The 13,879-nt window shown below is 52.9% G+C and overlaps 1 protein-coding gene across 1 annotated transcript; it reads right to left on the bottom strand.

The window, feature by feature from the left end:
- Positions 1 to 292: 292 nt before the first annotated feature.
- On the bottom strand, positions 293 to 12,857 carry ACKR3 (atypical chemokine receptor 3). Its single transcript, XM_061412714.1, has 2 exons — positions 12,687 to 12,857; positions 293 to 2,195 (listed from the first exon to the last, which is right to left on the bottom strand). The coding sequence occupies exon 2, from the start codon at positions 2,167 to 2,169 to the stop codon at positions 1,081 to 1,083; it is 1,089 nt and encodes a 362-aa protein (XP_061268698.1). The 5' UTR covers positions 2,170 to 2,195; positions 12,687 to 12,857; the 3' UTR covers positions 293 to 1,080.
- Positions 12,858 to 13,879: the final 1,022 nt, after the last annotated feature.

The raw sequence follows: 13,879 nt of genomic DNA, 5'->3' as shown, positions 1-13,879 counted from the left end.
CTGGGACTTTTCTTTACCGACTTTGCATTGACAAGTGCACCTACCAACCAGCTCCCCTCCCTTACACATAGGCAGAAATTTAAAAAAATTAAACCACAACACTCGCACTCAGATGTTCCTCCTTTCACATAATTTCATCCAAGTTAACCTCCTGGGATTTGCTTTTCTGACAGTATTCCTTTCTTTAAACATATTTATTAGGTTGATCACCTATGTTGTAAATATTTGTATATCATCATCAAACATGCTGCCTGAATGCCAAACATGCTTTGAAAACTGAGATCTGAACACCTTTTTAGGAAAAAAAAACATCTTTATTAAAAAAAAATAACTTACAAATGGAAAGAACTCTCTGGAATACAAGGGTTTGTTTTGCGTGCCGTGTTACAGACTGGGATAGTGTCACTGCACTTATTTTTAATGTCACTTTACAATAATATTAATGTCACAAACTGCATTATAGAGCAGTTTTCGTTCCGTATCCCAGACCGGCCCAAAGCACCACACAGATATAAAACTATCGTCAATAAAACATTTCAGCCAGGACTGGCATATATATTTTTATATTTATATATATATATATATTTATATAGAGAGAGGCTTTCAAAACAGCTAACAATTAATGTCATCCTTAGTCAAAACGGAAGTCAAACTAACCTCAGAACTACGACGCTGAGTACATGTCAGCATGGATACCTCCCATACGATATTTAAAATATAAACTTTCAAATACACTGAGAGGGTACATCAAGAGTGAGAAAAATAGAGTCTTAAGATTTAAATACAAATCCCCATTATGAAACCTTTAGGCAGCACAGAAAAGTCGTATGTTACAGAAGTGCAGGCAAGCCTGTCCCGAAGCTGGTGTGACGAGCAGCGGGGGCTTGTCACAGGGGCCCCGCGAGGGTCACGCTGGGCCGAGAGCGAGAAAGGAGCCATAGGGACGCAGGCTGCCCCTCTCCACGCCAACGAGGGTCGCCAAGCCCGAAGCCACTTGGCTTTCCTCCGGAAAACCAGGCAGCCCGGCAGGTCGCCCCACTGCAGCCCAGCGCACAGGTCCAGAGGCCGCGCGGGGCATCGTCACTTGGCATTCTGCTCCAGGGCGGAGTACTCAGTCTCTGACACACGGGAGGCATCGATGAGCTTGGTGAGGCCCGTCTTGGCCGAGTACTTGAAGATGAAGGCCTTCATCAGCTCGTACCGGTAGTTGCGGTTGATGAAGCTGTAGAGCACAGGGTTGACACAGCAGTGCACCAGCGACAGGCACTGCGTGACGTGCAGCGCCGTGAAGAGGAAGGCCTCCAGCTGGCAGGTGAAGGGGATGTAGTGCAGGATGGAGAAGATGTCCAGCAGCACCACCAGGTGGTAAGGCAGCCAGCACACCAGGAAGACCACCACGTAGGAGAGGATGATCTTCCGGCTGCTCTGCTTCTCCTGGTCGCTGGAGGAGGCGATGGCGCGGGCCAGCAGGAAGTAGAAGACAGCGATGATGCAGAAAGGAATGGCGAAGCCCAGGATCACGGAGACCAGCTCCATGCTGATGAGCCACTCCTTGACGCTGTGCTCAGGGTAGAAAGCCCGGCAGTAGGTCTCGTTGTTGGAGGCGGACGTCACCGTCTTCAGGTAGTAGGTGTCGGGCAGGGACACGCCGAAGGCCAGCAGCCACACCAGGACGCACACGGCACGGCGCACCAGCCTCTTCTTACGGCCGGAGGTGCTGGCGAAGTAGGCGACGGACAGGTAGCGATCCACACTCATGCAGGTGAGGAAGAAGATGCTGCCGAAGAGGTTGATGGAGAAGATGAGGTGGGTGACCTTGCACGTGAGCTCGCCCATGGGCCACTGGTTATGCTGCACGAGGCTGACCACCCAGACAGGGATGGTGACCACCACCCACAGGTCGGCGATGGCCAGGTTCAAGATGTAGCAGTGCGTGTCGTAGCCCGTAGTCTTGGCCTGGATGTTCACCCAGACCACCACGGAGTTGGCGATCATGCCGATCACAAAGATGAAGATGTAGACGAAGGACAGCGTGTATAGGAGGACGCTTTTGTTGGGTATGTGGCCGCACTGCAGGGTGTCCACTGCGATGCAGTCACTGCCATTGCAGGGCCAGCTGATGTCAGAGAAGTTCCCCGGCTCTGAGTAGTCCAAGAGATGCAGATCCATGGTGTCGAGGGCAGCGGTCGAACGGCCTGCGCGCAAAAGCAAATACAGTTTTAAAAGATGCAAGAGCAGAATGGATCCCTTAGCAAACGCTCCAGGCCTGTAAGCGCTTTCCCAGCACCCCCATCTGCTCAGTGGTTTCACAGTAGCTCCCAAGTAACTTTGCAAAGAAAGGAGAGAACAAAACTGACCATGACAGAATCTGCAAAACACACCCACATTCTAAAACCATGTGAGTCCATCTCTCTCAAAGAGTGAAAGCATTCGCTTCCTCTGTCTTTACAGGACTGTGTTCTCAAGAGGTCACCAGACTGGGCTGTGCCCGGATGTGAAACTGACACATTCTGGGGGGTCAGAGGGACGTCGGGCAGCTGAGCCTCAGCCCAGAGGTGCCCGTGGCCAGCTCACTTTCCCCTGCGGATGGCAGAGGCATTTCACTCACATACCCAAGAGCAGGGGGTGGATCTGTTCCCTGCACTGGTGAGTAACAAGCGTCCTGCTTGGCCGTGTCGGGCTGCCTGCGGTTTGCAGACCTCTGGAGGTGTGGACAGTGTGTGGCCTGCCCTGCAATTTCACCGCGCCCCCATCCACAGTCTCTGACTTTGCCATGTGATTCTCAACTCAGAGCCACCAACCAGCCATCTCCTAATGTGGGCCATTGCCTGGTTTTCCACCTTTTATTTGTCCAACTGCTTTGAGAGCAACTTGTACCAAGACCCAAAGCTGGGTCTTGGAGGGACTGGCTTTTCCTAATGGTCTTCCCTGCTGATCTGGCGTGAGGTCAACACTCTCGACTGGCACCGTCTTAACACCCAGAAGAATCCCAGCCTGAGGCGTTACTGTGCCTGGGGATGACGGCCCACTGACTCCAGCTCTGAGAGCTGCCCGGGGCTGTCTTCTCCTGCTGACCCGCCCACCTGAAGGCTCTGAAGTGCCCCCACCACCACCCTGGGTGGACAGCCTCACTGCGTCCCCACAGGAAGGGGCTGTAAAATGAAAACACTCGGCCCAAGGGTGCCCGGCTGGGCATCGCCATCTAGAGTAGGGAGTCTGTTCCTCCTTCTCCCGTCGCAGGTAAGGACCGACTGCAAGCCAAGCTTATTTGCCAAGTTCATCTAAACTGGACTCCAGGCCACACACGAGAGGTCCCGGAGGATGGGGAAGGATGGTCCCTGAGTCAGGGCCCAGTGGCCGGGCTAACAGTCCACAGATACCCAGCTGGGAGAGCACCCCTCTGCTGACCAGACCGTCCTGGGCTGGGATTCGGGCTCCTGCCTCATTAGTGTTTCATGTGAGTCTAGTTAATCTGTCATCTGCCACTGCTTTCTCAGCGCACCAGCCCCCATCTCCCAGGGCTACCTAAGAACTCAAGGGCTGAGGACAGAATCTAACAGACAGAAACTCAAAACCGCATCCACCCCCTCTCTTGACCTATCAAAAAGCACGGACTCGCTTACTTCTTGCTCCACATTCAAAACTGACCAAGTGGCTAAGTGGTCAATGTCCCGCCCTGAGAGGGGGGAAAGGCAGGAGCTACCCGCAGACAGCGAGCTGATGCCTTTACCTCCAGGGGAAACAAGCAGACGCCCAAGAAGTGAGGCCATTCACCTGCTGCCGCCCAAGGCCACCTCATCCTCCAGACTCACAGCTGAGGACCTGCCCTAGGACCACAGGTATGGAGATGGCCCTCAGTTGCTGTCTGTTCGCCTCTGTGAGCAGCAAGTGGCCGCTGGTTCCCTTCCAGGTGACCTGACCGGGCCTCAGCATCCCCTGCTGCTGCTGGACACAGCTGGACCTCTGAGGAGGAGGTGGTGGAGCCACGGGGCCCGAGGCCAGGAAACCTGGTGGTCCTCAGAGCCTCCCCCCATCACCAGAGGACACTCAGGCCTTGGGACCACCGACTTGGTCAGGCAAAACCTGACCAGAGGGCACGCACGGAAAATCAGCAAGGTCAAGTTCAAGTGAAATGAAGTGAAGGTCACTCAGTCGTGTCTGACCTTTGCGACCCCATGGACTACCCAGTCCAGGGGATTCTCCAAGCCAGGATACTGGAGTGGGTGGCCTTTCCCTTCTCCAGGGGATCTTCCCAACCCAGGGATCAAACTCAGGTCTCTCCTATTGCAGGTGGATTCTTTGCCAGCTGAGCCATCAGGGAAGCCCAAGGTCAAGTTAGGACAAATAAACTCATCCTCCTAAGAGACTGTGGAAGATGCAGCTGGAGGACCCCAAGCAGACATGGACGCACAGTGCATGCCTGTGAGAGACCAGGCCTGGACAGCCCTCGCGGTGGGCAGCCACCTCCAGATCCTGCCTTCAAGGTGCTCCTGACCCTCCCACCACCCTGGGCTGCTAAGCAGCCAGGAACTGATGGTGCCCGCTGCACCCTCGACTTCAGGAGAGAGGGAGGGGAGGATTTGGGCTTGACTCTCCTGTATGGCTGTAAGGTGTGACCCCGTTTTTTCCCATCTCCTTAAAATGAAACACATCCACAGCTGAGCGTCGTTTCCTATTTGGCCCAGCCACCTCATTCTTTCTGGAGCTGTTAGTAATTGCGCTCTGCTCTTTTGGGAGAAGCATACAAGACACCTTCCAACCTGGGGGGGGGGGTTCCAACCTTCCGGTGTCATATTTTCTTGTCTTTTCATACTGTTGATGGGGTTCTCACAGCAAGAATACTGGAGCGGTCTGCCCTTCCCTTCTCCAGTGGACCACGTTTTGTCAGAACTCTTCACTGGGACCCGTCCATCTGGGGTGATGGACTCGCGGCTCATAGCTTCACTGAGTAACACAAGCCCCTTCGCCACGACCAGGCTGTGATCCATGAAACACACTTGCAGCATGGCATGGGCTTCCCTAAGGCCTAGTGGTAAAGGCTGCACGAGTGGTAAGGAAGCCTTCTGCCAGCGCAGGAAACAGAAGAGACATGGGTTCAATCCTTGAGTCAGGAAGATCCCCTGGAGGAAGAAATGGCAACCCAACTCCGGTATTCTTGCCTGGAAAATCCCACAGACAGAGGAGCCTGGCGGGCTACAGCCCGTGGGGTTGCAGAGTCGGTGCGACTGAGCGACTAACACTTTCACTTTAGCTTATAAAGCACTTTCAGCCCATGACCTCATCTGACCCGGGTCCCTGCAGAACTCAGCCGGAGGACGAGCTGCTGCCCCACAGAGGCGGGCAGAGTGGGGCTGGGCCCTGGCTGAGGGTCCTTTCCTCTGCCCGCCCTGGCACAGCCCTACTAGAGGCCTCCACAGATGCAGCCAGAATCCCTGGGGTCTGCGCCATGCACGGGGGCTGGAGAAAAAGGAAGCCTGACTGAGATGCTACGCCCCCACCTCTGTCTTCCCCCCAAGGAGTCATCCCGCTAACTGCACACGCCGTACCCCCCAGCACCCAGGTGGAGGGGCATGGCTCAGTGTGGACGGAGGGGCCCACGGGCACAGGAGGCCTACAGGAATCACCAGGAGTCTGTGTCCCTCCAGGGCCCACATCTCCCGCACAGCAGACCGTCCACACTCACACCTCTGGGCCTGGGCCGGCCCTCGGTGTCCCCTGCACCGCAGCCAAGGTAGGGAAGGGCTCAGGGACCCCATCGGGTCCTTAGGTTTCTGGCCTCTGGACAATGAAAACCCAACTTAATGATCACTGATCCTCTGGGACCAGAAGGTGACTTAAGAGTCGGTCCACAGCCCCCCCTCCCCCACAGTCCTCTCTGTTTCCTCTTAGGCAGTGTGGGGAACCTTCCAGGAGGGGCTGGGGGTACAGCAGAGGCTTGGGGGGCGCCATGCTGGAGCTTGAAAGCCAGCTGGTCCACCGATCATCCACCACCAATCACTGACCAGCCACCAGTCCAGGAGATGAGCCAGAGGCCTACGCCGTGCCCACCAGCCTTCTACCAGGGAGCCTACCGGCCCCTCCCCTCCCAGGGCAGAGGCTCCAGGGGTCCAGAGAAGTAAGAGAGGCCACAAGAGAGGAGGTGTGCACGCAAGGAGTGCAGCAATCCAGCCCCCCGCAGATCTAAACGGGAAGCCAAAGAGGGGGGAAAATGCTGCAGGAGAGCGCAGCCCACGTTACCTGTCATTTTTCACCTGTTCTGTTTTGGAAACAAACAAGGGCTCTTTCCAGAAAAAGAGAATAGTATAAAGACATCTGCCAGGTCACGTCGAATGCAGTCGGTGGGCCTCTGAGCGTGTGTCCAGGAGGCCCGAGGCTAATCGTGGGTGGTCCCTGCGCCTAAGATAACAAACTTCCTAAGTCACTGTCTTAGATTTTAACAGGTGATGCTCTCAAGACCCTGACCTGAACAAAGATGTGATCCAGCAACTGCAGAACGTCTACCCAGACCCCTGGCTTCCCAAGGCCCGGCCAAACTTGAGGGAGGCAGGGGTAAGAGGGACGTCCCATCAACCCCCCGAGACCCTTCACCAGAGTCTCCACTTGCCCCCAGGAAAAGCGAGGGGTCATCCCATGCGACTGGAGGGCTCACTGCCTATGCCAACTGGGAAGCATGGGCCGTGATCCTCGTATACACGGTGACATCTCCAGGCCATGTGGCCGGTCTGTGATGGCAGGAAGGGCAGTGGTGAGGCTGAGGATCCCAGGGCCTGAAGCCGACTCCCAATCCACGTGGACCAGACCCCCTCTGCTGCAATAAGCCAGCAGTTCCGTTCCTGTCGGCTTGGGCCAGAGCTCAGGAGGGACCTCTGGGTGACAGTCACATCTGCCCACCACCTGCGTCCCTTGGGGGTCAGAGCCCCAACCAGGGAGGGCGGGAGAATGAGAGACGACTTCTGACACAGGTTAATAACATCTGCGTAAAGATTTCTCATGGAAGGAAAGCAACCGGGCTTGGGATAAAAGATTCCTCCAGTTCTTTGATCTCACAAGTTCACACATTCTCTTCTCAAAATAAATATTCCCAAGATGCAAGGATGTTTATTGAAGCACTATTTACACACCGGCAAAAAAATTGGTGACAACATAAATGTCGATCCATAAAGGACCGCAAACCACTATCTGGAATATAATACAGCTGTATAAAGAAAGAGGGGATGCTTTTATGAACATGGAAAGTTACACATATATACATGCCCAAAACACAAGAATTATGTGCATTTTGATAGGTACATGTATGTGCATAAGAGGCTTCCCAGGTTGCACTAGCGGTAAAGAACCTGCCCGCCAAGGCAGGAGACGCAAGAGATGTGGGTTCAGTCCCTAAGTCAGGAAGACCCCCTGGAGGAGGGCACGGCAACTCACCCCAGTGTTCTTGCCTGGAGAATCCCATGGAGAGAGGAGCCTGGCCGGCTACGGTCCATGGGGTCACAAAGAGTCGGACATGACTGAAGTGACTGGGTGCACACTCATGTGTGCGTGAAAGCGTGGGGAAAGATCTGCAGTGGATATAAAACTGGGCTGGAAGTGTGGGATAAGAGGACAAAGGAGGGATTGTGGCTTTCACCTCACACACTTCTCTGTGATCTGAAACTTGGCATCAAGAGTTATGGAAATTTTACTAGAGGCACGAACGTCCCACAGAACAATGGTGGTTCGTGGTCCATTTTTTCTAGACCAGAAGGACCCCGCTGAAAACAAAGTAGTAATCAGCATCACTTTTTTTTCGTTCCCCTTTTCCCAATGGGTACTGGTTTCTCTCACCAAGCTCCCTCTATAGGGATCACTTCCTGTAGATTCTGGGTCCAACATCTGCACCCAGAGAGCATCACACTGCCACCAGAACAGGAAGTAGATTTTCCTATGGCCTGGAGGATGGAGAACCAGCGTCTGTCCACCTCGTCACCCCCACCCCCTAACCCCACACTGGCATCTGTAAGAGACTCATCTACCACTCACATCCCCATTTGCTGGAAGGGAGATGTCCCCTCGTCTCTCGGGCTTATTATTCATCAATCAAGGTTCCTTGGCGACCACAGCACAGCTCCAAGCGGCCTGACACATTCAGCTGCCCCCAGTGGTCTCCCTGCGCTCACCCGGCAAGCTGAGGGCAAAGCCAGAACGAGACATCTCCAAGTTCAGGGTCTCCATGGGCTGGTGCTTTGGCCTGCAAGGAACATGTCCTTCCCCTGGACCACAGTCACCCCCTGCAGGACACGGACGGCCCCACATTCAGGTACCCAACCGGAGTTCCCCAACACTGCCTTCAGCATGTGAGCAGTTTCCAGTCACAGACCTGGAACGCCCTTCCCGGCCAGCCAGGCAGGCCCCCCTCTCCCCATTTATGCCCTCTGTTACTCCCACCTCCTCCCAGCCAGGCCGTATACCTCCACTCTTTTTCGCTGAGCTGTTCCCCGGTCCCCCTCCTTCCTGCTCAAGCCTCCACCCCACGACGTCTTACTGCCTGTGTACAGGGCAGCCAGCAATGGCGCCTGGACAAAGCACGTGTTCAATGAATTCATAATCAATGAATCAACAGTGAATCAAGCTCCCGAGACCAGAAATAGGAGATTATCAATGGAAACAGGAGCCCCGAGGAGACTATTCCGGAAGCCTCCCTTGAGCTAAGTCTCACCCGTTTCTATGCCTGCCAATGTTTGTGGAGCCCCTTCTGTGAGAGGCACTGCTCTGGGGCAATAACAGACCAGAATCATCACTCCCCACCCACCCCTGGGGACCCGCCAGCTAACCGAGAAGGTCGGGAAAGCAGCGTGGAAATCGCTGGAGCGTGGAGAGGGACTTCCCCTCCAGTGACCAATGGGGACCCCCCAGAGGAAAGTGGGTGCTGGGGTGGCCAGGGATGTGCTACCGGAGGGTCACCGAACCTGGCTGAGCCTGTCCGTGCGAGAGCCACCACGGTCTTGAGCAAGGGCCTGGCTTTGGGGCAGAAAAGGCTTTTGAGGGAGGAGGCAGCAGGCCTGCAGGGGAAGCCAGGTGCTTGTCAGGCCTGGGTGCAGTGCAGAGAAGGTGACATGGGCCGGGCCACCCAGGGCACCGACTCGGACGCTGAGGGGACCCTGGGCTCTCCAGGATCTTTGCCCGCAGGCAACATTTTTCACTGGCTTTTCTGCAATTGGGGCTCAACTCATGTCCTCCCAGGGTGGAATTTCACGGAGCAGCTCAGTGTTGTCCCAACACGATCACCCAGCCTAGCTAACCGCACCGCTGGGCACCTGGAAACTGAGGCCAGACAGGCAGCAGGACCAGAAACTCAGGGGTGTGGCTGAAACCAGCTCTGTTCACCCTCCCCACACCCCAGGGACTCTCCAGGGGGACGCAGAAGCAGGTCGCCTGCGAAAGCCCAGCCCTTTCCACTCCAGGAGCGCAATTTATATACGGAAGACCTGCACCATTCCTTTCTTTTTTTCAAATTAATTAATTTTAACTGGAGGCTAATCACAATATTGTGGTGTTTTTGCCAAACATCGACATGAATAGGCCACGGGTATACATGTGTGCCGCCATCCCCCTCCCCACCCCATCCCTCTGGACTGACCCAGAGCACCCGTGCTAAAAGTCCTTAGGAAACTGCACAGCTCTGGGGTTTGTTCATTTCGTACCAATCCTGCATTAAATCTATGGGAACGTCCAGGAGAGTTTTGGCCCAGGCTTGGGAGGCCAGCTGCTAAGACTGCGAGCAGAGCTGGGGCAGGGGGGCAGTCTGTCTCCCCCCACCCCATGTCAAACAAACAGAACAATGCCATCCTGGCTGCTGTTATTTTTCACAAGGAAAGCACTGCTCTGAGTCGTTTGAGAGAGAGAGAGAGAAATCCAAACCCTAATCCAGATAGAGGCCATCAATTTCCAGAGTCCTCAGACACTTCGCATTGATACACAGGGAGAACTGGGGGAAAGAGAACGAACCCCATGTCCAGAAACCTGATCTGTTCTATTGTGCTCAGCGGCCCGACTGGGAAGCGGCACAGGACCCAGGAGGGCAGACCCAGAGGTTCCCACGGCACAAAGGCTGCCCTCTGGGCTGGCGGGTGTAACCAGAGCCCTAATTCCCACCCAGCTTAGAAGCAGGATGAGCGGTAGGGGGTTAGCCAGCCTAGGACAACCCCAAACCCTGGGCTACACACACAGTGGGGTTCCCATCTTAAACTTAAAACTACGAGCAGACGTGACAGAGGTTTCCTGGACCGTAAGAGAACTGGGAGGTGTTAGCCATGTGGCTGGCCCTGCCCCCTTTATCTGTCCCCTGCCTGTGGGCACCACCCAAGGGGGTCTCAGCCCCTCCACCTCGGAACAAAAAAGCAGAGTCAGCTTCCAAATCTGCTTAGGGCTCCGCAAAATTTTCACTATGAAAACACGCAACTCTCTCATCACTTGAAGAACCAAGCAACGACATTTTTTCCAGTTCTAAGCTGAGTCGATTCTTGCGTAACCAAAGGATCAAAGATTCCAGCAGCAAACCATTAAGTATTCAAAATCAGAGGACTGCCCCCTTTTTTCTCATTCTTTCCCTTTTTTCTGCTTGCTTTCACTTTAATAAAACATATGTCTCCCAGAGCCATAATTTCCTGGACTTTAAAAACACTTGACATGACACACAAATTTCCACCTACACACATGGAATTTGTCTGGAAGCCCTTCTAAAACTATTTCTGTCCCTGAATAAAAACCAAGTTCCGTGGTTGCCTGGATGAAAAATACAAATACTTTCTAGCCCGGAATTCCACTCGTGTTCTGCAGAACCACTGAGAACCATCTCAAGTCCTAAAACCTTTAAGGTTTTTTCCTTCTCCTGGTTACCCTTAGGGTTCACAGAATGACTCTCTTTCAGTCTCAGGTTTGAGTAACCAATTTCCCTGGTGTCTCCTGGAAAACACGAGCCTCTCTCTTTGCCTGGAGTGATCAGACAAAAAGCCACTGTTCCTGATTAAGTAGGTTTTTTTTGTTTTGGGTTTTTTTTTTTTTTCCATCCAGAAAGACTATACTTTGCCTGTTCTGGACCTGATTAGAAACCATAATACCTTCTCCAATCTCTCAAGACTGGCTGCTAATATGGGATAACCTCGGAAGTCCTGACTCAGTTAAGCATCTGCATGCTCCCTGCACTGTACCTTCCAGAACTTTTAAAAAATGACAACTGCAATGCACATCCCTTTAAAAAATCAGATGAGCAGCAAAACACAGCAGCAAGTCTCAATTTTCTTTTGCTTTTCCACCCAAATCCGGAGCAACCCTCCTCCCCCACCCCCATCTCCAGGAGCTTGGGGCATGGAGCTCCACAGTTGGTGCACACTGGAGTGTTTATGGCAGAGACTGGGGGAAAAAAGAGCAAATTGTTTCCAAGCTAGAGCTCCCCATGTGCAACTCTGCTTTAGAAAAAGGCTCTGCATCTGGGGAAGCTCAAGGGCTGATGAAAGAAGGGCAAGCAGTTTATCCATTTAAAATCTATGGAAAGTGAAGCGCAGACACCAGCCGCCTCCACTTGCCTTTCTCGGAGAGGCTATTTGATCTCCGCATTTCCCTGGAATAAATAAAGCCACACAAAGGCAGCATCTGCCCGTTTAAAGAGAAAAGAAAAAGTTACCACATTGAGACTCTGCAGAATGAATGTTTCAGGAGATGTCAGGGCATCAAATACCTTCAAAGGGCTGTAAACCATTTGGGGGGGGGGCCCTTCTACGTCTGGAAAACGTAATGATCCTGGTGTGAGCAAATGAATTGAAAGAAAGAAAGAGAGACAGAGAGAGAAAGAAAAAGGGAGACAGGCAGTCTGACTTTTACAACTTCTCATTCTCCCTGCAACTTCCAAGTCTTGGCTAACCACCCAAGCCTGACCTCACTGCAGAGTTTTGAGTCACTCCTCAGATCTTTATGCAGGCGAACAAAATCGAACAAAATTCATGTTTTTTACTTCAAGAGTACAATCACAGTGCAAAATCCTAGACTTGTGTGTGCCTTTTTTTTTTCCCAACTGAAGTCAGATTTAACACCTTCTGAGCGAACAGCAAATAGTCAGATTAAGAAGGATGCAGTGGAGAGACAAGAGGGCCGGGCTGTATTTAACATTCACTCTTATAGCTTCCGGATTTACAGGCTCTGGTAATCTTCCAGAGCAGTGAATTCAAACCCATTCTGGACCCACAAAGACTCTCAGCCCAGTTTTCTTCTCCGCTGGAGGACGCCTCTTCGTAAGGGGCACATCTTTCTGGAATTACACGCTTAGTGCCAGCTGTTTCCCCAGTGGAGAGACAGAAGAGAAAACAGGTAGGCAGCGGCGCTAAGCTGACCCCGATGCCAACTTTGAGCAAGAGGGATGGACAGTCTGCTTGCAGATGAACCTCAGATTCCTCAGTCCAACAGACACACACAGAGAGCGCCTTCCACTTCAGAAAACAGCCTATGTTGACTTTCTGCAGCCCACGGGAAGCCCCGAGTTAGCAGCCGCACTTCGCAAGGCAGCACGCCGCCTGGGCTTTCGGAAACCAGACCTGCGGACTCGCCAGCACCCATCAGAGCTTATTAGAAAGAAGAGCTCTGGAAAAAGACCACTGCGCTTAAGAGCAGACCCCTGCCCGCCGTCCGCACGCCCTGCGGACCCAGCAGCGTTTCCTTACCTGGCGGCTGGGCTCCTCCGACTCCGGCTCGCCTTCTGGGTTCAGGCGCTCGGTGCCTTAGGGCTGAGCAGTTTGCCCAAGTGTGAGCTTTCTGGGGCTGCAGACTCGCGTTATATACACTGCGGGCGGGCGGCCTCTAGATGGCAGCTTTGTAACCGCATCTGCTGCTTCCCTTCCCGGGCCGCCCCCCTCCCCCTCCATCCCTCCGCCCCGACCATCCACCCTCCGTGCGCGCGCGCGCGCACACACACATGCTTACATGCACGCACACACTTGCACGCGCGCGCGCACCCTCACCCCTCTTGTAAACCCCGATCTGTGGTTTCCGGCCAAACTCTCGCACACAAGCATACTCTGGGGAAATCCCAGCCTGCCTTCATTTGCAGAGTCTAATGAAGCTACAAGATCCAGACCCCAGGTGGAGGGGGGAGATGCGTCAGCAGAAGAAACATCGGCAAAGAAACCCCAGCACTTTGCCAAATCATCAAATATTTATCTGGGTCTCAGGGATATCTTTAATAATCCCATTAACAAGAAGAATTCCTTTGAATGCCTCTTAGCTCTAGGGAAGACTTTGTTCCCAAGACAAATTGCTCTGAACTTCTGAACTTCGGTGTTGATTTATTAAGCCTGGGTTGTCTTTGTTAATTCCTCCAAAACAGAAGCAACAGTTTTGGAAGGGGAGCAATGAATCTGTACCACATCATACTACCCCCAAAGGAGGGGACGGAACATTTGTAATAGATTTTATTTAGATTCTTTTATTTGTAGATCTTGAAAGTCTGGTGAAAATAACGTTCTGAACCACCTACCTAGTGCCAGACACACACTAGAGGTATCAGACATGTCTTTTGATAATGTCCTGTTCAGAGGTTAATTTAGCAAATATTTATTTTTATTATTGACATATACATTCTTATCTAGAAGTGGGTGGCTGAAGTTCTGTCCATGGGGGAATTAGACCTAAAAATGTGCTTCACATAATAATCACCTCTACTGCCCTATTTAGATTAATCAAGGGTAAGACAAGGACCTGAACTTTCACTTTTAAAACCATGCTTACTGAGCTTTCCCCCAGAGTAACTGCTGTTCTGCGGCTTCTGTTTTGCTTTCTGCCTCTTGGCGTTAGTTCCATGGCTCAAGTCACTGTAAGCAGGCACCCAGTCCTCCTCTCCCTTCTCCCCAGCCCAAAC

This window comes from Bos javanicus, chromosome 3 (genome assembly GCF_032452875.1).
Source record: "Bos javanicus breed banteng chromosome 3, ARS-OSU_banteng_1.0, whole genome shotgun sequence".
In the NCBI taxonomy this organism is placed as follows: Eukaryota; Metazoa; Chordata; class Mammalia; order Artiodactyla; family Bovidae; genus Bos; species Bos javanicus.
The sequence above is the reverse complement of the archived record's forward strand: the minus strand, read 5'-3'. Positions and strand labels throughout refer to the sequence as shown.